At 41.3% G+C, this 23594-nt stretch overlaps 1 protein-coding gene across 4 annotated transcripts in view; it reads right to left on the bottom strand.

Moving 5' to 3' along the window:
- anks1aa (ankyrin repeat and sterile alpha motif domain containing 1Aa) overlaps positions 1 to 23594 on the bottom strand; it is a 64300-nt gene that overhangs the window by 37148 nt on the left and 3558 nt on the right. For all 4 annotated transcript variants that reach the window (XM_087833451.1, XM_087833450.1, XM_087833448.1 and 1 more), the window contains exons 2-13: positions 15279 to 15359; positions 14926 to 15082; positions 14007 to 14069; positions 4911 to 5207; positions 4183 to 4258; positions 3989 to 4090; positions 3810 to 3896; positions 3465 to 3634; positions 3132 to 3194; positions 2152 to 2284; positions 1347 to 1390; positions 9 to 102 (exon numbers count right to left, since the gene is read on the bottom strand). In XM_087833451.1, the coding sequence (XP_087689577.1) occupies positions 9 to 102; positions 1347 to 1390; positions 2152 to 2284; positions 3132 to 3194; positions 3465 to 3634; positions 3810 to 3896; positions 3989 to 4090; positions 4183 to 4258; positions 4911 to 5207; positions 14007 to 14069; positions 14926 to 15082; positions 15279 to 15359 (1367 nt within the window). The remainder of the gene's footprint in view (positions 1 to 8; positions 103 to 1346; positions 1391 to 2151; positions 2285 to 3131; positions 3195 to 3464; positions 3635 to 3809; positions 3897 to 3988; positions 4091 to 4182; positions 4259 to 4910; positions 5208 to 14006; positions 14070 to 14925; positions 15083 to 15278; positions 15360 to 23594) is intronic.

Genomic DNA, 23594 nt, shown 5'->3' on the forward strand with positions numbered 1-23594 from the left:
GTACTCACCTCCCAGCGCCCCTGGGCCCACTCTTCCTGGAGGGTGCAAGGTGTCTTTCGTCTTACTTGGGGCTCTAAGGTTGTTCGGGGCAGAAGGTTTATGCTAAAGTAGGACAGCAAGAAAGAACAGATGATAGAAACATTTTCTGTGATTCTAAACAATCATAGTAGCTCGTCTGAAGCCCAGTTAGCAAATAACTAAAAGCCGAATTATCCTGCTTATTATCCTGAAGACATACCCTCCCTGATCAACTGCATTATAATCGTGGTAGCATGTTTCCTTACAGTAGTTACGGTGCAGCTGAGCTCAGGAGACTGCAGATGAAACCACAGACGACTATAAGATTATTATCATCAGGCAGGTCAGAAGCACAGCCAACTTAATTGGGGCTTGCAAATTAAGACACAAGTATATACTGTGTGCAGCAGAGGGGCTGTAGAGGTGGCTGACAGCAATAATAAAATGCTGCTAACTGGATGATAGATATCAAAGGGCAATAAAAAAAGACAATGGCAATAAGTAGGCAGATTTACAACATTTAAGACGCACTATTATCAGGGGCCGTTTAAGATGACTTCTGCCTTCTGCTAACATATGACTCAGTTTCTGACTCTGAAGAGACCACCATCTTAATTTTAAGACCTGCTATCATCACTTGGGTTGGGTCAAAAATTATCCACTCATTCACTATTCAAACCAGTATATAGGAAGCTTGTTGTCAAACCAAAAAAACCCTCCAGATACTACTTATATACAAATTAGACAGATTATCATCAGCTGTAATCATGCATTTTTATACAGTATAATTTCTCAAACATTCTGTCAGGACCACTTTAGTCAAAGTAGGATTGTTATTTCCTCTGCAGTTACATATATCTGGCAAGCTTCATGCCTTTCCACATGTATACATGTTAAGCCCTCGTACAGATCAGACAGGCATCAATGGATGGACCAGACTGGTCATATTTTACTACTACATTCATGTAGATTTTAATTCCATGTATGCTTTGTCCACCTCACATCTACCACCAACTGAAAACCACCAGTTAACTCTGTCTGTGCATGTGGGACTCGTACTGTCATACAGGGCTGCTGGCTCAGCTTGAATCTTCGGCCTACCAGAAGTAACGTCAGGGCTGATATGATGCTTTGAAGCAGTTCTGTCATTTTTACTTCCACAAGCGCACGATGGTCTACAATGCTTGGGCTAGTGACCGAATTACTTTTCACAACTCATAGTAGAATACTTCCACATACAGTGCAGCATACATACAATCCTATAATTTTAGTATTCAAATAGCAACCTATTTTTGAAGCAGTTATAGGACATGAACAAAAGAGTTTACCTGAGGTAGGACACTGTTGGAAGACTGTATAGTGGTATTGTCATCTAAGGAGACAAGAAAACAAACGTTGGTTAACTAAGAGTTACAGAAAATCCATTGTTGGTTCTGACTTTCAGGAGAGACATTACGCTGAGAATGTCAAAGTGATGGATAATAAAGTCATGTATTATGCATGCCGCCATTATCGGTCTAAGCGTCAGACAGACTTCAGATTAATCTTCCTGCCTTTTAAACAGCACCGAGTACGCAGACATGATAGAGCAGTTTTATAACGGATGAAAAACTAATCATTTAACATTTCTGTCCAATTCAACAACCCCCTCCCCCCAAAAAACCCACAGTAAGTTATTCTTTTTTTATAACACCATCATTTCCATCGGGAAGGCCCGATGACATCCGCGATTAGACTCCAACACTTCAGCCCAGTTTTCTTTGGGTGATAGTCAAGCTGACTAAGCTGAAAGGTCCCAAGGGTATGGTTTTAAAACATCTACATCAACAACTAGGGATCAAAATTGCCTCCTAATTTAATCCCATTTAATCCAATTACATGCAGTGCCATTCAGCAGCCACAACTGAGGAGGGTCTTCTGAGGCTCTGTTGCGATCAAACGGCAGCAAAAGAGCCTGAGAGATATTCATGTCAGGAACGAAGGACCTCCTGATTTATATGGAGATATAACAAGGTAGAGTGACTGCATTTTACCAAGAAATATCTTCGTAAAGCACGAACAAAAAGAATTGCTGGAAAAATATGCCTTTTCGAAATGTTACTTGTTGTTTTTGTACTGAATAAACACAATTACCTTTATATGAGTGGGGCTCATGGCTAGGTGGTGGTGGGATTTTTGTCTCTGCAGTCAGCAACAACTCGTATGTGTGATCCTCCTCCTCCGCTGGCTCCCTTTTCTCATCAGCACTGCTGCTAGTATACAGGGCCTGCAGAAAAGTCAAAGGATTAAAGGTGAAAAAGAAGTAGCAGGTTAGAAATTACGAGGCAGTTGTGTGAAAATATTTGTTTACAATAGGAAACCCTTCGTGAAACATCCACAATATGCCCACTATGATCAGCAACGGTTTAGACCAGAACTGTTCTCGGACGCTGCCTTTTCCAATTCCCCCTTTCCTATTACATGTGCTCCACTCGGCACTCAGCTGAGCATTTCTTAAGAAGCCATTTGAACTGAGCAGCAGCGTTGAAGGAAACGAAAAGGGTGGTAGCTAAAATGAAACTGGCATCCTCAGTGACAGATTGTTATTTTCCCAGCAGCCCCTGTGTCACAGTGTTAGAAAACACGTCTAACTTTTCAGTGGCATTAACTTTTAAAAGTAGTCTGTCACAACCATTTGCAAACAGCTACAAGTGCGCGTGGGAGAATCTGTGGCGTTAAATGGCAACCATTTCTGCTGGCTGTATGACCTCTGACCTATTCGCATAGGATTTGTATTACCAGGGGGACTTGATGTGATTTACAAGTTACGCCCCTTGTGTCTGTGTGATGTTACTATTAATATCCTGCCAGATAATTGTGAGCCTAATGAAAGACAGCAAAATGCTTCTTACCAATTCGTACAATGCAAGCTAACAATTTCATCTCATGAATGGTTATCCATGTTGTGCATTTATCCAAATTCTCCTTAAAAACTATCCAAATTTGCATATGTACATTTTTTTTCTTTAAAAAGCATATTCAGTGGTTGATTTGCATGGGATTAAGATCATAGATGATGTCCACAGCTATCACTAGACCCCCATCACCATGTGAATACAGCTTTACTTCCTTACCTCTGAGCTCACCTCCTCTTCATTACCAGGGCCAGGATGTGACGAGAGAACCAAGCGATCTTTCTGTACGTCAGCAATACAAGATGTAATAAAAAAAGTAATCAATTCATTATCAGTATTAAAAGATGGCATGCAAACCTACACTGAAACACAAGAGAAGTAACACTGGTGGATTTTTGTAGCACTGTCATAAGAAGAGAGGATCACCATCTCCCTCTAGTGGGAGTTCAGCATTTCAGTGCCTCACTCTGTCTTGGTATGTATAAGAGTGAGATGGGTTTCAACTAAAAACATTTAAAAAAAAAAAAAAAAAACAGATCAGAAACTGCTGACCTTTCCAGCTTCACTATCAGGCCTTCCCGAGTCTCTGTCAGAGGACTTCCCACTGGTGAGGCTGTCTAAAGAGTGGCAAGAAGTGGCCTCAAACAGAGCTTCATAAGGGCTCTCCTCCTCGGGCCCCAGGGCCAGCCCCGAGATTAGCTCACAGACTTTCTCCAGGTCACCTGCAAGTCAAAACGGATAAAGATTGAAGCAAAAACAAGTTCTCATGTCAAAGTAATAGGTAAACTATTGTCATACTTTCCTGCACAGTGGTTTTTTTCTTCTGCTTAAAGATTTGCTGCTGTGAAGGTAAAAATCACCCACTATCTCTCACAGAAGACTCCCGATAAATCTTACCCTTTTTCCGTGGGCTCGGGCTCTCCTGAGGTGGAGGCACTGGTGGAGGGGGAAGGTCAATATCAGGGGGTTTTCCAGTCATATGACCTGGAACAAATAGGAGATTGTATCGCAGCTGTTTCATGTGATATAAATAAGAGAGCCCACTGGAGCCCTGTATGTGCTCATTTGGTCTTTACCAAGGATCAGGGCAGCTATCTGTTTGCTTTTCTGAGAGGGCATGTCCTTGACAATGTCCAGCGCTGTCAGGCCCTTCTGGTCGACGATGTTCACGTCGATCCCTGGGAAACGACAACAGTAACAGTCGTGTGCTAAGTACGTGTTTTTCCTAAATACGTGGAAGTTATGTAGATTTAGCGCTCTAAGGTCTGACCTGCACAGAGAAGCTTCTGCACCACATCAGTCTTCCCAAACAGAGCGGCTTCGTGGAGTGCACTGCCTTTCTCTGTCTGAGCAGGAAAGAAAATGAAAAAGCATACGAATTTATTAGAAACATAATAGACAGAAGTTCTTAATATTTCCTATGTTATTACCAAAAAATTAGACTACAGAATATAGCAGTTCCAGCACCAACACTTTAGTAAAATACGTAGCGCATGTTGTGTGGATTCATGCCCACTACTTGGTCCACTTCTTGAACTGACAATTATGTGGTTGAGAAATCAAAGCAGATCATTTTCCAGCTCACAGGGCCATGCTAATTAAAGCCCTGCCGGATGCAGAGCCTAAAGGAAGCTGAATAGCCTCCACATCTTTTATTCAGAGGAAAAAAAGGACAGAGAAAGGATCTCCAGACAGACGGGTGGCACAGTTTGATACAGAGTCAGAGCTCTAGGGCCCACCAGGGGGAGCAAGGCCAGCTCTGCTTTGCGCTGGCCTTACTACAACAGTTCCTTTACAAACTGAGAGCTTAAGAATTTTACATTTAATCTCATAGCTTTAGTAGGAAGTAGCAAGAGGAAGTGCTGCAAGGACAGATTAAGTTGCCTAACATGATTTGGGCCATGAAAGTATGTTAAGAAACATTTGCAAACAGAAGTTTTTCAGTAAAAAGAAATATATAAGTAAATATACATCAGAAAAAATAAAAACAACACATACCTCATAGTTAATGTCCATTCCAGCATCTAGTAACACCTCCACTACGGGTAGGTGTCCATTGCGAGAGGCAAGGTGTAGTGGCGTGTGTTTCTTGGTGTTGCAGCTGAGCAGATTAGGATGGGCACTGAGCAGCAGTTTGACAACCTCCAGGCGGCCGTACAGTGCCGCCAGGTCCAGCGGAGTCTCAAACTTGTTATTCCTCATGGTGGGATCAGTGAGTTCCTCCAGCAGCAGCCGCACCACCCGAGAGTGGCCGTACTGGGCGGCACAGTGCAGCGGTGTCTCGTTGTCATTGTTCTGTTGGCGGTGGTGGTGGGGGGGATAAATAAGTAAGAAGCAGCTTGGGAAAAATGGCAGCACAGTTAAGTTGAGGTAAAGTGAAAATGTGTAATTAAGGAGATAAGAATAGAACAGAGATGCTTGAATCGTGTCTGCAACAAGTCAGAATTTGTGACTCGACTGAGTCATTGTGAGAGTAAACCAGTCAGATGGGTACAGGCAAATCATGAAAGGTCATGAAAAACCACCAACCCTGAAAAAAAGCACACAGTGAGGCTTGATTGGGGTGAGGGGGCGGGGACTGGCAGGCATGCATGGACTAATGAGGACAGGTGTCTGTGTGGCACTGAGTGCCAGGGGCAGCAGGGTGCTAACAGAGGGGCAGGGATACATAGGCGGGTGGGGAATTAGCAGAGACATGGGCCGGTTTGACAAGAGGTCAGAATGCACTGACACTGAAGAGCTACAAAGGGTCAGGCATGTATAAAGCTTCTTTGTTGTTGCTTCTCACCAAAGCACAAAGAAGCAACAACCCACATTGCATAGTGGAAAGTAAAAATACACTCAAAGGATCACTGTGATAATAACAATAACATTTGGTCTGCCCTGCCGATCAGATTCTTTTTCTCCCCACAAGTCCAGGTCGGCTTGACAAAAACCCCAAAACAGGGTCCAGAAAACTCAACTATACTTCTATCGCACTTATAGAAAATATACATATAAGCAGCAAATCCTCAACAGAGAAGAAAATGAAACTCCAAAATTGCATTTTTTTGATGACTTTCCTTTTGATCAGCTGATCAATGTATTGACAAACTGTTCTGGTGCTAAAAAAAAAAAAAAAAAAAAAAAAATGCAGTGATGTTATTTTAATGTTGAAAGGACTCCTTAAGTTTAGCCAGTATTAGAATGATGTCCTTTATACTGACATGCACAAAAACACGACTGAGCTTGTACTGTAGGAAACATGCTAATAAATATGTAGATAAAACACAGAAGAAACAGGAGTATTGACCAGATAAACTCAGTAACCAGTGCTAATTGATTCTAACCATTCACAAGCAGGAATGCAATCAATAGACATGAGAGCTTCCAGCATGTTATCTCTACCACGAGCAACCACCAGGGGGCAATCCCTGAAATCCTGCATGATCAAGTCAAAACACACAATGACAACATGCATATAGTAAATCAGAGCAGACCCTGCTGTGTTTTCTTTCACTCTAGGGTGTTAGCAGAATTCCAATTTTGTGATTTTCTGCAAACATGGAAAGACTTTATTTCTCTGCAGCTCTGTGGCTCTCTTAAATATTAGATACAGATGGGGTGTGGTAGAAAATGCCAGCTATTGCAGAACTGCATATCCAGAGAGTCAGTCATTCCAGACTAACAGAGCCACCTACAAAAGGGCTGACAGCTGGCATGAGAAGTCCCCACATGGACATGCATGATGCCAGTTTGGGTGACTCCCAGAGGAAGACGCCAGCTGTGCCACCGAAGACAGGCCGTCATGCAGGGCAACAGGGCAGTTTTAGACGGGTGTGACTTGCCTATTTACTGCTTTCTCTAAAACCTGGCGCCAGATGGGATCAGCAGGTATCTCCTTCTTTGTTGGGAGAGCGAGTATTGTACTACACTGGCAAAGCAGGTCACGGCTTGAACAGGGAGAGTCGGTGGAGTCTAGAGGAACAAAACGACACCTGCCTATCAAAAGGAGGGACACAAATGCAGGCTAACAACAACAAAAAAAGCTTTTCTTGGATGAACTGAGATGAACAAAACAAATGTAAAAGAGGCTTAAGAAAAAAACAAAACCTTTCTCTGGCAGCTAAATTAAACCGACCCCAGTTTTCTCTGCCTGGGTGGTTTCATCATTTTCAGTTTGTACAGTTGTGAGTTAGTCTTTGGCTCCAAACAAATGCACGTGTACCGACACAAGCACACTGACACAGAAACGGCCCGAACCCCGCTTGAAAAGAGCACGTTGTCTTTCATCTGTGACGCACCATCGAGCATTTGTCACAGCTTTTTAAACAGATTTACTCTCAGCATTTCGATGACTTCAGCAAGCAAACACACACACGCTGTGATTATATCAGCATGATTCACTTCCTCAAACATGCAGGTCTGCTGCCTCCATAGTAATCCAAGTAAATCTGGCATACAAGGACTTTTTATTTTTTGGCAATGTGGCTTTTCCTTCCTGGGAGAGGCAGAGGTGTGACATGCAACAAAGGTGCCTTAACTTTTAAGGAAGCCCCTTAGGTACAATTCTAAACTCAAACCATGCAAAAGCTGCCTGTAAAATCAGGCAAAGGAACTTTTTAGATAATACTGAAACACCCTTTTTACCCTTCTCTCATGATATTTAATAATAGTGCTGAAAAAAAAATGACACGCACAGTGGACACATACCATGACTTCAGTGCTTATGAGCATGTTAACACTAAATGTCTCCCTTGCCAAAGTGGTGGTCAGGGTACTGTAGCAATGTGTCACCCAGCATCTGATCGCATTAAACATGGCTGACCAGCCGTCTGACTCACTGTTAGGAAACACACAGCAATAGGACAGTGACCCTTGGCTCCTTCAGTGGCAGCACTGGTGCATGTTATCCACACAGAGGCCTTCCACTAAAACATCCACTTACTCCCAAACACCTCGACCGCTTTGCTTTGTATTGCCGTTTTAGCTTATAACTGAAGCACTTATAGTTTATCCCACTAGTTGTATAGTAGGAGTATACAATTTATTTATATGGCTATTTTTAAGCATTTTATATCAGCAAAATGAGCCAGCCAATTGGGAATTGAACCTGTTGCTCGCCGCATTTGCACAAATTCAATATGCACACAAATCTTACAGACTCCACTTCTCATTAATATTATGATTTACGTGGAGTGCATTTACAGGGCAGACACTGCAGGGTCTTGTGTAATATTTTGTTACATTGTTCAGCTGAACTCGTTTATTCGTAGGCCGTCAGAGGAACACGCATATATACAAAGCATAACTAGAACAAACTATTTGAAAGTCCGTCTACTTTGCTTTTGCATTAAAATCTGCATGTGAGACAAAAGAAATTGAAAGAGTGAAGACATGACAGCTGGAGAGCTGAAATATGGAGCCTAGTTTGAAACCAATTTCCGCAGACTGCTTGCCCTGTAGCAAACAAATCCCATTCAAAAATGCTATTGTACAGAGTTAATTTGCAATTTCTGATGAAACACTTTTATATTGTTATATAAGAAGGACTTTCAGCATTGAATTCAGCTTTATAAAGATTGGGATCAGCATTATATCCTCTGCACTACCACAGGCCACATGAGCGGTCAGACAATCACGCACTAACAAGATAGATCTCAGAAGGCTGTTACCCAAAATGACACCAAAGGCTTGCAGCCGCGCTGGGAAAGATTAAAATTCATAAAGCAAAGCTAAGACTTCCTGGGCAGTCTTCTGTCTTTACTGTGTGTGGAGCGGCATCCTGAGTTTGACCACGGAGCACGTCAAAGAAGAAGAGATTACGCTGCTGATTGACAAACCGTGGTTTAACCAAAAACATCTGGAGATTACACCCCATTGTGTTATCACGCTGCTGAATATTCTGAGACGAGGGAGAAAGACCCCAAGTGACAGAGAGAAGGGCAGGATGTTATGGTTCTCACAACCTGCAGCTGGGAGACGGTAACACGGTTTGACTAGCCACCACAGTCACGTGACACGCTCACTGGCAGCAGGGCGAAGCAGAGGTTACGTCAGCCTGGCCTCTGGAAGTGGTAGTAGTAGTAGTGGTGGTGGGTGATGGTGGTGGAGGGGTGGGCTGAGCAGCTGTTGCAGCTAGTGCGCCAAAGGGCTGCCCATCCTCAGTGCATGCCAGTGTCACCGATTGAATTCCTGCTAGCTTCTGTGCATTCAGACATCTCAGAGATCTCACACACGTGAACTAAAGAGTTGTTTTCTGGGTGCTTCTGATAAAATTATTTAAACAATATTTCTGCTGTTATTTGGAGAAAAAAAGAGAAGTCATTAAAAAAAATGAAGCAGTCATTTGCAGCTGGACTCAATAAACCTAAAAAAATTAAAATTATGAGTTATGGAACAATTAAAATTAAGTTTAATTGTAGCCAAGGATAATTAAAGAACAGTGGTGACTTGTTTGGGAGTTTGAGGAAGGAGGAGAGTTTTGCTGAGAAATGCTGATTTCTGTTCTATATTTTGCTCAAATAAATAAATAAACCAGTTAATCACAAAAAGTAGCCATTTGTTCCAGCTTTGGTATTTTTCTTTATTAGTCAAAAGCCCTTTGTTTTTGCATATAACACCGAGCACCAATAATATGAAGGCAGGCTACAGTAATGGATTACAGGCTTTAGAGTCTTGTAATGAGATGGATGCCTAAATGGCTTCTAGCCATGGAATGTAATTCTTTGCACAGGGTGTTTTCTACCTTTTTCATTTTCGTATTCCACTTGTTAAAATACACCACCTTCCAAACACAGCTACATAATATATAAAAAAAGGGAAACTATCAAAATAAGACACCCCGGCTCTGCCCCCAATCCCTCCTCCTCAAATTTCTCAAAACTGACATGGGAGACACACCCTTACACTTATGACAATGTTGAAACCCTGATTGCTCTTTTTAAAATAAGGAATCAAAAATCAAAAAACATCGTTCCCTCGGGGGCATGTCAAGCATACTTCATGCACTTCTTAGCATGAATGAGTTGAGAACAGATCTTGGAGGACAAGCCGAGAGCAGAAGGGAGTGCAAAGTGTTGACGAGGCATGAGCTGGACACTAGAGTGGCAGACGGAGGGGATAAATGAGCGTGCTGTCACACTGCAAACATTATGCCTAGAGGAAGGAAGGGAAACTCTGTTCGGCTTGATAATGAGGTGCCCAAGTCAGAAATATTGCATCTACTGCTTCCATCAGCAACTTCCACTGCGCACGAAGAGAGCAAGGCATAAGATCGGCTTCATTTCTGCATATAGTCTCACATGAGCTTGGCTTAAATCTGCACCAAACTAAAGTATTTCCATTTATCGTCATTAAATATTGTTCCATTCTTGGATACTTATTTTAGATGGCTCTAAAGTGGCTTGTGTGTGGGGACATGTAAAGCACATCTGAGGCTGGGTCAGAATTCACCAGCCTATTGTATATCGTATTAGACAAGTGACCTATATAAGAAAGCCTGGATGAGAGGTAGCATGACAAGTCTGGGCAAACTAAGATTTATAATGGTCAAATATGGTAATTTATTAAAAGGGGGAAAAAAGGAGGTCAGTGATAAAAATGATCTAATGAGCACCACATGCAGGGTTTCTGGAACACTTGAGTGAAGGTCCGTTACATATAAATGAACCAGCTCTTGCCAAATCAGTGAACACAACGCTCATTAGTGGCATCGCTGTGGTATAGTGCATTAGTAGGTGCTACTTAGCAAACACACATCTACATGTTTTAGCCGTCTATTACCCAGTAATGTAGGCTGCTCTTGTTGGTTATGCATCTTAGAATAAACAAGTGATAACAGACAAAAAGCAACTAACAGATCACACTCCACTGGAGGCACTGTTTGTACTTCAGATCAGTGCTTGTTGTGGTTACTGGGGTTTTTTTTCCAGCTTCCTGGAAATACCAAGTAAGTGTTTGTAGCCTGTACATTGGCTGAATTCTCTCTGCTTAGCCAAAGAGCGGCACAAATAGACACAAATGCAGGACTATGAATCCAGCTTAAGCTGATCAGTACCAGATAAATCCTCTTTATATTTTGCAGTATACCTGTGTTTTGATTCTCATCTCTGTGGTGACAGTCCTACCAGCAGGGCTGCATTTTACATTCACCAGCAGTGATTGGTTTACCAGAACATGAAGAGGAAGCAACAGCTGTAACAGAGACGACTAAGCTTTGCACTGCAGGTTAACATTTTCAACATATTTTAAAAGGCTGATTAATGATTAATGCTGAACAACTGGGTGTTGGATGAGATATGGTCATAACAATAAGGCCGACATTCCAACTATGACACGATCCTGCCTGTATCATGTGATACACTGCATTCTTTTTTCAGTAAGAGGAGATTATCATCATTATTTGCTTTCTCTCCAACTGTTTCGTCATTTTCTTGCTGTTAGTTTCTTCTCATTAATTGCAAATTTGTTTTCCTTTATCATGAAATAAACACTTCTACAAGTACCCACCCAGGTTCCAGTTCTTGTAGATCAAATTAACATTTACAGTCACTGCATATACTGCAAATATCACTCTTGGACATCTGTACATTAATGACACGTCACGTCTGCAAGTGTACAATATACTGGTATATTACTATTTAACCACAAAGTTCCATGATTTACATGATTTCTTTTTCCCCAACCAGCTTTTAGCAGTTCAAAAGTACAAGACAAAACTAATAAACATGTTTAAGAAAATAATCATGAAAACAATGATTCGTTTTTAGATTCAGTCAGAAAATAGCTACTTGTTAACTTTTTGTTGAACTCCAGAATCTTCAGCTAAATTTCAAGAACAGAATGTACTCTATATCCCTAACCAAACTGGTGTGGGGGGCACATCCTGTGGCTAGTGGCCAATACTCCCCTGCTGAGGCTTTTGAAACATCATCAAAGTGGCCTTCCCACAGAGGTTAGTATCAGCAGGAGACAGAATGGTGGTGTGATGAATAAACATTAGTTTGGCTAACTTCTTGGACCAGGATGACAGCAAACTGGACTCAATCCAGGATGATTTCTTGAGTGAGTTACTTCTGAAGCTGTAGTCCCCAAGACATTTTGTACAGCATCACTGCACACCTTACTCAACCACACCAGCTTACTCAGCTTACACAAAGCCAGCATCTCTCCACTGGGTCTCTCACTGCCACCGCAGGACCAATAAACCGTGACACTGTTACTATGACAATGTCTCACCTCTTCCCCTCTTCAGCAGAGCAAGCACAAACTGGGATGTGGGAGCAGGAGGAAGGAGGAGGACATACACCCATTTTTACAAGCACACACACACACCTCTCTCCGATGTTGATTCAAAGAGACTTTTACATTGAAAACCTCCCATCTTTCCCATTCTCTTGAGACTGAGCTCTCGATGTGGATTTTTATGAATCTGGATTCAGAGCACAGACCATCTACCAAGTCACATGATGCCATCAACCATGACCACAACCAGGGTCGCACCACCCACACTGCATCCTGATTTCTGGTTTATTAATAACAAGGCATCAATTATTCAGTTTCATGACCAGGAGTGGGGCACAAACTATCTCAGAAGTGTTTACACTGAGACATTTTTGACATTTCTGCAGAACAAAAACACTCCATTTAATATAATTGTTTTTAAAATCCTTGAATTAGAATAAACGGAAAAGCATTAGAACTAATGCACACATGCACAGAATACATGCTCTGATGTACTGTATATCAGCCTTCCCATCCAAATGCTAAGAAGATTAGTCCAGGGGAAACGTGACAATGTACTAAAATAGTGTGCAGCTTTATCTACTGGCCTGCCTGCAGAAAATCAAATCATGGAGTGACTAGCATATTCACCCTGTACACTGCACTAACTGTGAGGATGCCACTGCCAGCTGAGCACTCTGCACACACGTAGAAAGGCTGTGACTGTTGCGCCTGGTGGAATATAGCAGGTACTACAGCAAGTAGTTACTTCACATGAATCTGTTACCTATGATCTGTACATAAAAGACTAGTATGTGTCTATCCTTAGTGAAATTTATTAACAGCAGATTAAAATATACAGTAGTTTTGACATGTCAAGTGATTTCATTCAATCTTCCCAGGTGAATTCATTTCAGTAACAGTCAATTTATACATCAACACGGATGGATTATATTCATTCTTATATAGTCAATGTACTTTTTCCACATCTGTCATGTAAAAGCATTCAATTCAGCATGCTATAATGCTAATTCCTGCTGATTAGCATTACACACAAAATACTGCAGTTTGTTTTTCCATTATCTGATCATAAAATGAAACAGAAAATTATTGCTTCACGGCGGCAATGGATTAAAAACAAAAACAAACAAAAAACACAGGGATCAAAGTTTCTGTTCCTCTTCAAGGAGATAAAAATCCCTGTAACCAGTGTTGCTATCTTCCATCTGTTAAGACATTTATCTCTGACAACAAAAATCTCAATCTCATGTTGGCCCCTTAGGAAAAAAAGTCATCATACTTTATTGTCTGGGAACCATGAAAACCGGAATTTGTGCTAATCCATCGAAAGATTTCACAGAAGACCTTCTTTATCTCATACAACTTTCAGCCTTTGAAAGATTGGAGTAATACCGTAATGATTATAATAGCTTAATTGATGGTGGGGTGTGCGTATCCTTCCAGTATAATCCTCTACAGCTGACTCTGTGTTGCCAACAACTTTACAGTACTTAAATCAGGTTTTTCTTACCCACTGGAAAAAGACTCAAATGACCTACAGCGTCCCCTGGAAGACAGTCATTTTCTAAACTTTCGAGGGCATTTTAATACAACACCTTATGTATTCACAATCATGATCAAGAGGCTAGTACAACAGAGTCCCCCGTGGCAAACATAACATCTCAATATAACTGAACATCACAACATGTGGAGAAAGCATGAGAGCAGAGATTGACTGATAGCAGCGAAATTAAAAGCCTCCCCATATCTCTACAGCAGAGTGACCCCACAAGCAACGGCGACAAACACACCCAAGCACAGAAAGCCAACACAGCATTAAAGCAAAGAAGGAGGTTTAAAGGAAAAGTTTTGGCAGCACTGTGTACACACCTTGGCATTAATATAGGGGTCAAAGGGCCCACAGCGTTTGAACTCTTTATGGTCTACAGAGCTCTGGGAGGGAGGAACAGAAGATAGGTCGATGGTTTTGGTTCAGACAAGCAATGAACAAATGAGTGATGGTCGCAAATGAGCCAAACTAAATAAAAAGGAGAAGAAAAACATTTAGATGTCATGAACAGGCAGGGAGAAATGACACACAATGAAACCAAGATATTTCTGAGTGACTTTGTGGTTACAGACGAATGCTTGTTTGACCGAATGTTTCTGACTAGGTTTGCAAAGCTCATTATGGGTCATTTCTCCTCATCTCAAATAGGATAGGCCAGGGATGGTTTCAGTCTGGAAGCGATCTGTGCGGTAAGCAACCAAATAAAATATCAAATGTAGGAGTTAAAACAGTTAAAATGGTTAGAGGAAACAAGCACTTTTCACTCTAGCAAGCTGTCAAAGCACTTCAAGTATCACATTATCAAAGGAGAAGTTGAGGCTCAAGATGCACTGGAGTTCATGTACTCTCATCACAGTCTTTTTAACGTTCATCTTATTCAAATACATGCCATGCTGCACTAGACTTTTACTCTTCTTGCAAAAATGTCCACTTTAGTCTATTTAGAAAAGGATAAACGTCGTATAGTTGATGTTTAAACCATTAGAAATGTCATCTTGACACTACCAGAGACTAAATGTGCTGAAAAGGAAAGAATCATTAGCGTAAAAGAGAGCTAGCAAGCTTCCATTAGGCTTTTATGGGTCTGCTGCAGACACACACATTGAAAAGTGACATCATTTCAATACGGTTTTCTCTTACATGTACTGCATGAGGAACGTACAAGCAAAACCAGAAGTGTAAGAGTGACCAACGTTAACACATGCACATTAACATAGATGACTAAGTGCATGGGCAGACCTGCTCGTTGAGTTTGGGGTGTGAAGGTCCTTGGTGAATGAGAAGCTTTACGATATGCTCATCTCCCTTCCACGCAGCCAGATGGAGAGGATAGCAGCCCTTGTTGTCTGCGATGTTAGTCAGAGCCTCGTTTCTTAGCAGCACCTCCACCACCTCGCTGTAGACGAATAAAGAGACAGGTCAGAAAAAGCCAACAATAAAAACGACATTAATAAATACTCAGAGCCTTAGTAAACAGTCAATCAATAGATTCATCTTCCCCGTTGTACAATGGTCTGCCAGGCCAGGCTGCATTCAATTTCAGAGCATAAACAGACGTATTCCCGAATTCCAAACGGTGATCGCTAATCTACCTGTGTCCATTAAGGGCTGCGTGGTGAAGAGGGGTGTATCCAGTGCTGTCCACGCAATTCACATTGGGGCCTCTCCAGATACTGAAAAGCAGAATGGATTGTCAGTTTTCCATAACACAGGCAATACACAACAGGAATACCATACCCTACACCAAACAAACATTGCCCATCCCTCTGTAAAGTCTATCCACGGGTGTGACTGTTGCTATTCTGATTGCTATCTCACAGCTCCAGTCTCACACGGCTACATCTACTTTAAGGTGGTGGCAAACCTTCATGTTCTCTCCTATTCTTTATAAAGATAGGGGATGTCAGGAATGAGGAAGCACTGGGCCAAAAGCCCCATCAAACTAGGAATACAGAAAAAAAAAAAAGCCACTGAGATGAGCTCATCTACAATAAGTCTGTGCAACCAAAGCCTGATTATTCTGGCCGAGGTCCTGATGTAGAATAGGCTTTTGTTATGTAATCTAACTAACAATAAACAAAGCTTTGGGATGGAGCCAAAAGGCACCGATGGGGTAAAGTGTAAGACAGAGCTAAACTACTGCTGGCCTTTCATTTATTTGAGCTGAACTCAGCTGTCAGCTTAGATTGGTTTGTTTCTTTTAATTTGCAAAGAGCACTGTGGGGAGGAGGGAGGAGAATGATGACAGGAGCAGTGGTAAAGACGGAGTAGTGGGAGTAATTTCAAGAGCTAAAAAGAGAGATAGAGTGCCAGGACGGGATAGTGAGGCTCTCTGAAAGACCTTAAAACATCCTAAATAAATCATGTGACTAGGAAATCCCAGCACTAGTGAACCAAATATGTGAGACCAGAGTCATCTGGCATACTGAAAGAGAATTGGAGCAAAACAGCTGGGCCTCACAGAGAATCATAAATGTAAGACGATTTGTTTAAAAAGAGATGAAAATTTTTCAAAATTTATTTGGTTTTTCAGATATTCTGGGAAAGATGTCTGAAATGCAAAATACCGCTTTGACAGCTGGATAGCTTCATAAATTATTACTGGTAGGAATTTTGATGCTAGCAAGCAACTTCTATGAATGGCAAAAGAATAGCAGCAGCACAGTGCATTTCCAACTCTTTACAATGTAAAAACTAATTTAAACACACGGTCTGGGAGTCAAACACATTTAAAGATACACTGAAGATTGATCTGTAACATAATCAGTGTGTAGACAGCGTGGCAGTGGATGCTCACCCTTATATCAATGCCACTGACAGAGTGTGACTTTGCTCCACATTCACGGCTCATTTTTGCCACAGTAATGGCTGTTTTGCCCCCTTAAAATACATCTCCCATAATAACTCTGAGAACAGCCTGCAATTACACTGTGAGAGCCGTCTCATTAAATAAGTGTCTTGGAAGGCTCTGTAGCCTGCAGAACAATGGGCCTGACAGAGCATGGACGCGCAGAGACGCACCACTCTACAACTCATAACAACCTAAGCTGTTTATTTCTTGCAGCAGGTTTTCTGGGTGTCATCCCAACTAGTCAGGCAGCACGCGTGAAGGGGGATATCAAAAGCAGTGCCAGGAGGAAAGACTAGTGGGAACGTGTGGCAAGAAATGTTAGGGACAGATAAAATTCTGTTAGAGAGTGGAAAATATGCGAGCTATGATTATGTCAACTTTTCAGGCACACACACACACACACACACACACACACACAAATTCACTTCCTGTCTTTTAAAAGTAACCGAATGTGCAGTAGAGAGAACAGCGACACTGTCCTTTGCTTGTCCACTGAACACATCAAAAGGAAGACTGAAACAGACCGCTAGTTGCTGTCCTAGATAAAGAGTTATATAACTGCTTAAAGCAGAAATCCCATATACACAAATGAACATAAACATGAACGGAGCAGTGACTACAACTGGAGAATTAAACAAAATGTGCCACAGGGCAGAAAAAAAAGAAAAAAGTAGGAGAGATGCAAGATCATGCACCTTTGATTTTGGTGCGTTCATTGTCTTACACAAGTAAAGGCAACAGTTTACTGTGCACTTTTATGTATCCTGTAGTATATCCACATCCAGAATTTTGACAATCTTCCAGAAAGAAACATTGTGCAAGACAGAAGTCAGCTGTATCATAAGACATATTGCAAGATTTCCCTTTCACATTTTAAGTCCTAACCTTTAAGCCTGTATTTTTAGGTTGTTTTTACATATTGGTCTTCCTCATCTGTCGTGAATCTCTGTTGTGTTACTGCCACTAGAAAAAGAGGGGAAATCTAAAAATACCACACAGAAACAAACAGTGTTTCACATCATCCTCATGACCCCAAACATAAAAAAAACAAAAACAGGAGCACACATTATTCTACTGCCGCAATATTTCACTTTTAATCGGGGCTATAGCATTAATCCTATCAAAATCACCTCCACGCAGAGGGAATGACGATGTCAGCTCATTACATTTTCTCACTGTCACAGTATTTCAGTTTGCTATTAACAGAGGTGCCTGCGGCAGCAGCTTTAAGCGCAGTACAAGTGTTACGTCCTCTGAGCATTTTGGCAGCGTGGTACTCAAGGGCATGAGTCAGAGTGGTGCTCGACAATCCACTTCATCCTCTTACTACGGCTCACAACCAACCTAACTGAGGGATGGGGCTTAGGCCCATAGCTGGGCAATGGTCAAAACCGAGTTGATTTGGTTTGGGAGCGGGCATATTCATGGGAACTGACTGAGGAATTCCTGTTTGAAAGGCTGAGCTAATCCTTAATTTGCCTGAGGGAATATCAGCAGGATGAGGCCTAAGTTTGAAAGAGATTCTGGAGGACTGTAATTCTGCTTTGCACAAAGCCTGGCTACGAAGAGATGAGGATGGATAAGAGCATTTTCCATCTTTTTTTTTTTTTTCCAACTGTCTTTACTTTATTGGTTTAACAATATTATTAGTCATATATGCTGAATATTTAGGCTTAATAATAAACTTTTCTTTCCCTCAAGTCCAAAAGTCACTGATGTATTATTTATTTAGACCAATTTATCTCATTGAAGTATGGTTTTCAGTCTTGAAATTAAATCATGTTGAATACAAGATAAATAAATCAAGTCTGTATTGCAATTTTATCCATATTCAATAAACCCAGTAATAGAAGCAAGTAAATTCCCATTTTGGCCCACTGTTTACAATATTTCTTGCTTAAAATGTTTAAACAACAGACAGTATACAAATTAAAACAGAGACTAGAGCATCAAACATCCCAAATGTTCAAACAATATTAAAATCAAGGTATCTGAATATTTAATTGTTTTAGCCACTGATAGATGGGCTGGGAAACCCTATGACTAAATTTGATACCTAATGGTGGGTGTCGGATACAAAGACCGTATGGGTTGCTGACTCATCTAAAGCTAGTCAGCAATGAATAGCAGACTGATCACACCCCTTTCTTAGTTCTTCTGCATATTTGTCACACTTTATTTTATATAAACAAACTCTAATATTCAACAAAGACAACCCAAGTAAATACAAAATTCAGCTTTTAAATGGTAATTCCATATATTAAAAGGAAAAAAGCTATTCAACCGTACCCGGCCCTGTGTGGAAAACTATTTTGCCCCTCCTTGTTCAACTACATTTTTTTGGAAAGCTGAGTTCAAGTTTATTAGCCACACCCAGACCTGATTACTGCCAGACCCATTAAAGGAGGAAGTCACTTAAATAGAGCCCGTGAAGTCAAGTAGACTAAAGGCAACGCATCATGCCACGAGAAAAAGAAACTTGAGAAACAAAGTGACTGATATCAGTCTGGAAAAGGTTTGGGACTCCAAGGAAACACGGTGAGAGCCATTACGCACACATGGAGAAAATATGAATACTGGTAAACCTTCCCATGAGTGGTCAGCCTACCAAGAGTGCATCAACAACTCATCCAGGAAGTCAGAACAGAAGCTGGAATAAAATCTAAATCTAAAATCAGGCCTTACTCGCCTCACTTAAGGTTAGAGGTCATGATTCAACAATAAGAAAGAGACACAAGTGGCATCTAAGGTGAAATCAACTGCTGACCAAAACACACAAAGGCTTGTATTACATTTGCCAAAACACATTTTGATGATGCCTGTGACTTTTGGGAAAATATTCTGTGGACCGATGAAAAAGTCTGACTCCTGTTACATATCAGGAAAAATACAGTACTTCATTAAGAGAACATCATACCAACAGTCAAACCTTTAATGAATAAAATCGTAATTTATCGGGTTATCTTTGTCTAAGTATCAGAAATATGCAAAATGCAAAATCATGGCACTGCAGGTATAATAAAAATCTCAGCACTTTATCATTATTTGATCAACATTCCCATAAGCTTACATCATCTTGGGCCAGTGAACTCATGTCATTTAAGGTAAAGCTGCATTCGTTTGCACACATCTACATTAGCTAATATTACGTGTAGCTCTTTTATTATTAACAGTGTGATGTAAATGACAATGTTTTAGCACATTATTTCATCTGTGAACATGATTTCTGCCAGAGTCATGTCAGATACTAAGGATTTTTATTAGTTTGGAGTTAAACATAACAAACACGATAATCCCACAAAATATAATCAAATATCTAATTTTTAAACTGAGAGTGCATCAGTGGTAAAAATGACATACGGTGCATGTAAATGTTTATTCATTGAGCCCCGGGAAAAGAGCGAGGCAAAATGCAGTAGCAGGTTTAAGCAAATAAGAACCCAGGTGTGTGTGAACCCAGTGTCAAATAAACAGATTTGCCCTCCAGCCTATTAGCAGTGTAACCACACTGCCAGGGATTAGTCTAGGCCAGGGCAGTGAGCCCAGCAGTGACTGGCACATGTCGCCCACCGTCAGGGAAATTGGGCTTAATTATGCATACTGCTGCCGGGTGCTGCAACCAGATGCCCTGCTGCCAAATAGTCTACTCGAACATCTTCTCCTCAGCAGAGACTGAAGCACTGGCCACAGTTCCCTATGCCTGCTGAGTACTACACTCACTGATTTAATAAACAAAGAAGAAAAAAAAATAAAAAATAAAAAAAATAAAAAAAAGACTCTGTTAAGATGCAAACATCTAATTGATGTTAGCACCGAAGAGCTATGACTGTAATTAAGCAGTACGTGCTCATCATACACATTGTTACAGATGAAATTACAGGAGAGCGTGTTTATAGCTACAAAGCAGTATAACGAGTTAGTTGGCACAGGGAAACGTATTAGGCAACTAAATTTCAAATGCATGACACAAGTATGGCACGGCTTCAACAAGTCTGTGACTAACAAGTCTTAAAGCTACTGATAAAGAGAACTTCTTGGTCATGTGGTTTATTGTTTTGACCATTTATGGAGAAACTTTTCTAGAACTCATAGTGAGCTCATGTTGTATTAGGTATCAAATAGAACTTTATTCACACCCAACAGCTCTGTGACACTGTGTTTAGGTACATTATTGTTAGCTAAATGACTATGGCAACATTCATCAATGAAGATACACAATGCTTCCTGCTTTGGTGATTACACATAATACATCTCAAGCTAGCAGAAATATCCCAGTGAGAACAGTGTTATGCGACAGGTTAAGAGATCACCTGAGTTATTACAGGGAATCCTGAGGGGGACTCAAATGTCTCTACAAGATATCATAACAATCGCTACAACAGTTGTCAGCAGACTTTACTCTGAACCACAAATGAAAGCCTTGTGGTTCCAATTGCGGTTGTATCCTCTGGGGACTAGGGTTGACCATAATTTCAAGGCAAGCCACATAGTTGCTGCTGAGATATTTTAGCTTGGATCAAAGTGGAGGACCCACTGATCGCCCACTTTGATTAAAGTGCTTCAAAAAGAATCCTTGAGGCAAGAGGTCTTTGAAATTAGTTAAATAAATGAACAGTCTCATTCATTTCAGAAATCCTAACTGCGACGATAAACATTTCAACGAGGCTCGCGAACAGTATCAATCTTGTTTTAGTGCTGCCAAAGTCTGAAACGCTTCAAACGGATCAAACTGTGTGACAGACATGCAGCAGCTCACCAGGCGACACAGTCTTGATGAAGCCTGATTAAGACTTCGTGCCTCATAAATACACCACACTGAGCACTTCACAGTGCAACTGTGTTACAGCAGGAGGTGTGAATATATGTCATATGCCCACTATGATCAGAGCAGTCCAGTGCGAGGCAGCATAATCAAGATGACTTGCATGGAAAATGCTGGAGGTGAGGTAGGTAGACGTAAAAAGAATGAGATGGAACAAGAATACTTTTAATCGCAGATTCACAGCTGATGCTCCTGCACATGAAACGCATCTGAATGTTTGCCCTGGCATCCGCTGAGCCTTTTGCTTGAAAGAACAAGCTCATGTTCAGTTTCAGCTCAAATCTTGTTGGATTGATAGGCCGTTATTTTCTGTTATGCACACAAGCCAATTCTTGAAATTGATTTTCTGTAGAATCCACTTAGAGTTATTTAAGATTCTCAGTTTTGCTGAAAAGAAATTCGCCAGCACGGTCATTCTTTAAATTTGACACAATGACTTTTAAAATGACTCTGACACTAATCTCCCCTTCTTTGTGGTGATCTGTGGGTGTGAATATGAAAGTAGATGCATTTCTGCGTTTCACAGGTACAGTCTGGTGTGAATCTGCCTAGTCACGGGTTAAATCATTCCAGAGAACTTTGTTCAGTTTCTTTCTTACATTTTGCAGGAAGACCGAAGCAAAGGGGAATTTAAAAAAGAAGAGAAGAGAAAGAAAGACTGAGGCAAATTTGTTTCCTGTGTCAACACACTGGGGGCACTGTCATTAATCTGGCTTCAAGTACAACATGTTTTAAGTTTGAGGTGGAGTAGAGGTTGGTGTGGGCCCAGCAGGTGGGCCGCTGAGTCTGCTGAGAGCAGCAGAGTGTGAGATAAAAGAGGACGCCGCTTAGTAGGCAAGGCAAATGAAAAAGTCTGGGCTGGGGGCTGCAAGTAGCCAGTGAACACGTGTGGGCCTGCACACAACAATTTGGTCAAAATGGGCACACACACAAACACAAACGCACACACACACACAGAAATAGCAAGCTCATCAACGTTAGTTTATATTTGTCCATTTGCTACTAAACGCTTTTTAGTAGCTGGTGTTAAATACGGTTCATATAAACACATGACCATAAGAGTCAGTGTAGGTGTCTGTGTGTAGCTGTCATATCAACTTCTGTTTCTTTAATGCAGGAAGAGCAGATAGAAAGTGTAAATGACAGCATTTTATCTCAGAAACCAGACGAGTTTCAGGACCACATGTTTTTCCATTTCTCCACTGAACTGTACATAAATCTCTGTAATGTCAGCTGAACCATAGCCCCAAATTGGGGCTATTGATTTGATATTCAAAGTAGAATAAATCTTTTGGAAGTCTCTGAACATCTAGGCAGCACAAAAAAAATATTTTGTGCTGCCTAGATGTTTGGCCCCCTTAATTATATTTTAATTTCAGACCGGTTCAAAGCAGCCTTTTCCCCACAAAGCTAATGAAGAACCCCTTGACCCACTTGGATGAAATCTATTTTTAGCCAACCAGCACTAGTTTAAAATATGGAGGGCTACATACTGCATGGGAAGGATGCTGTATTTGTCGGCTTCTGCTCCCACCTCTCACACATATGTGGAATTCATCACTACTGAGTGCCTTTCAGCCTGCTTTCTCAGGCTACACAAACACGAGCCGGAAACATAACGCATAGAGCAAAGCATCCCAAACTCAGACGCTCTTGGAATGCTAACATGGTGGTGTTAGATTTCCCAGCTACCACTGCTCCCTCCTGGGTTGAAGCAGCTACAAATTCTTTCAGTTCAGAGGTCAACACATGATGAAATGTAACTGCCATGCCTGCTGCTGGCCCAGATTTCTACCGGGAAATGATTTGAGGCTCTTTGTGGTTGTGAAAAAGTAGACGCTACCTTCTTAACGCAGACTTTCATGCAAAATGTCTCAAAATGGCATTTTGTGCAGAAAGCCCAGCTTTTCTGAAGCACAGCTAAGGACAGTGGGTGTCCAAACCCCGCTGTGAGCCCGTCATTTTGTACACACGTCAGCCCTGCAACCCATCTTCACACATACTTGCACACTGGCCGCAATACAAAGAGAAGCTAGGGGAAATAGTGTTTTCAAAAGGACAATAGGTGCAAGTTCTCCTGCATATATTCTCTCGGCTGACAGCAGCCTGACAGCATGTGTCTGCTTGGGATGAGCCAGAAATTGTGGATGTAATGGGATGGAAAGATCTGGAGTTTTGCCCAAGCCTCTTAAAATGCTAACCAAGTATCAAAGCTGATGATCCTAGCGAGCATTC

Source organism: Neolamprologus brichardi, chromosome 20 (genome assembly GCF_056152115.1).
Source record: "Neolamprologus brichardi isolate AB-2024 chromosome 20, ASM5615211v1, whole genome shotgun sequence".
Lineage (NCBI taxonomy): Eukaryota > Metazoa > Chordata > Actinopteri > Cichliformes > Cichlidae > Neolamprologus > Neolamprologus brichardi.